We start from the raw sequence: 209 nt of genomic DNA on the forward strand, positions 1-209 counted from the left end.
CATCGACTGAGGAGGCGTCGGTGTGGTCCTCGCGTGGCTCTGAGCTGGTGCCCTCACTGCCCGACTGCAACGCCATCTCCTCGTCCTCCATGCCGTCATCACTGTCCTGAGGGAGGAAGAAAAGCTGAGAGTCAGAGAGGTGAGGAGCACCAATGTTTTTCCACTTAGTTTTGTTCTTTTACCAACTCGTTCAAATGAACTGAAGTGGC

General features: G+C 54.1%; 1 protein-coding gene across 1 annotated transcript in view; it reads right to left on the bottom strand.

Annotated features, from left to right (window-relative positions):
* sfmbt2 (Scm like with four mbt domains 2) overlaps positions 1–209 on the bottom strand; it is a 54328-nt gene that overhangs the window by 2440 nt on the left and 51679 nt on the right. Inside the window, exon 18 of the mRNA XM_020613265.1 lies at positions 8–106. Coding sequence (XP_020468921.1) covers positions 8–106 — 99 coding nt within the window. The remainder of the gene's footprint in view (positions 1–7; positions 107–209) is intronic.

Source organism: Monopterus albus, unplaced genomic scaffold (genome assembly GCF_001952655.1).
Source record: "Monopterus albus unplaced genomic scaffold, M_albus_1.0 scaffold132.1, whole genome shotgun sequence".
In the NCBI taxonomy this organism is placed as follows: domain Eukaryota; kingdom Metazoa; phylum Chordata; class Actinopteri; order Synbranchiformes; family Synbranchidae; genus Monopterus; species Monopterus albus.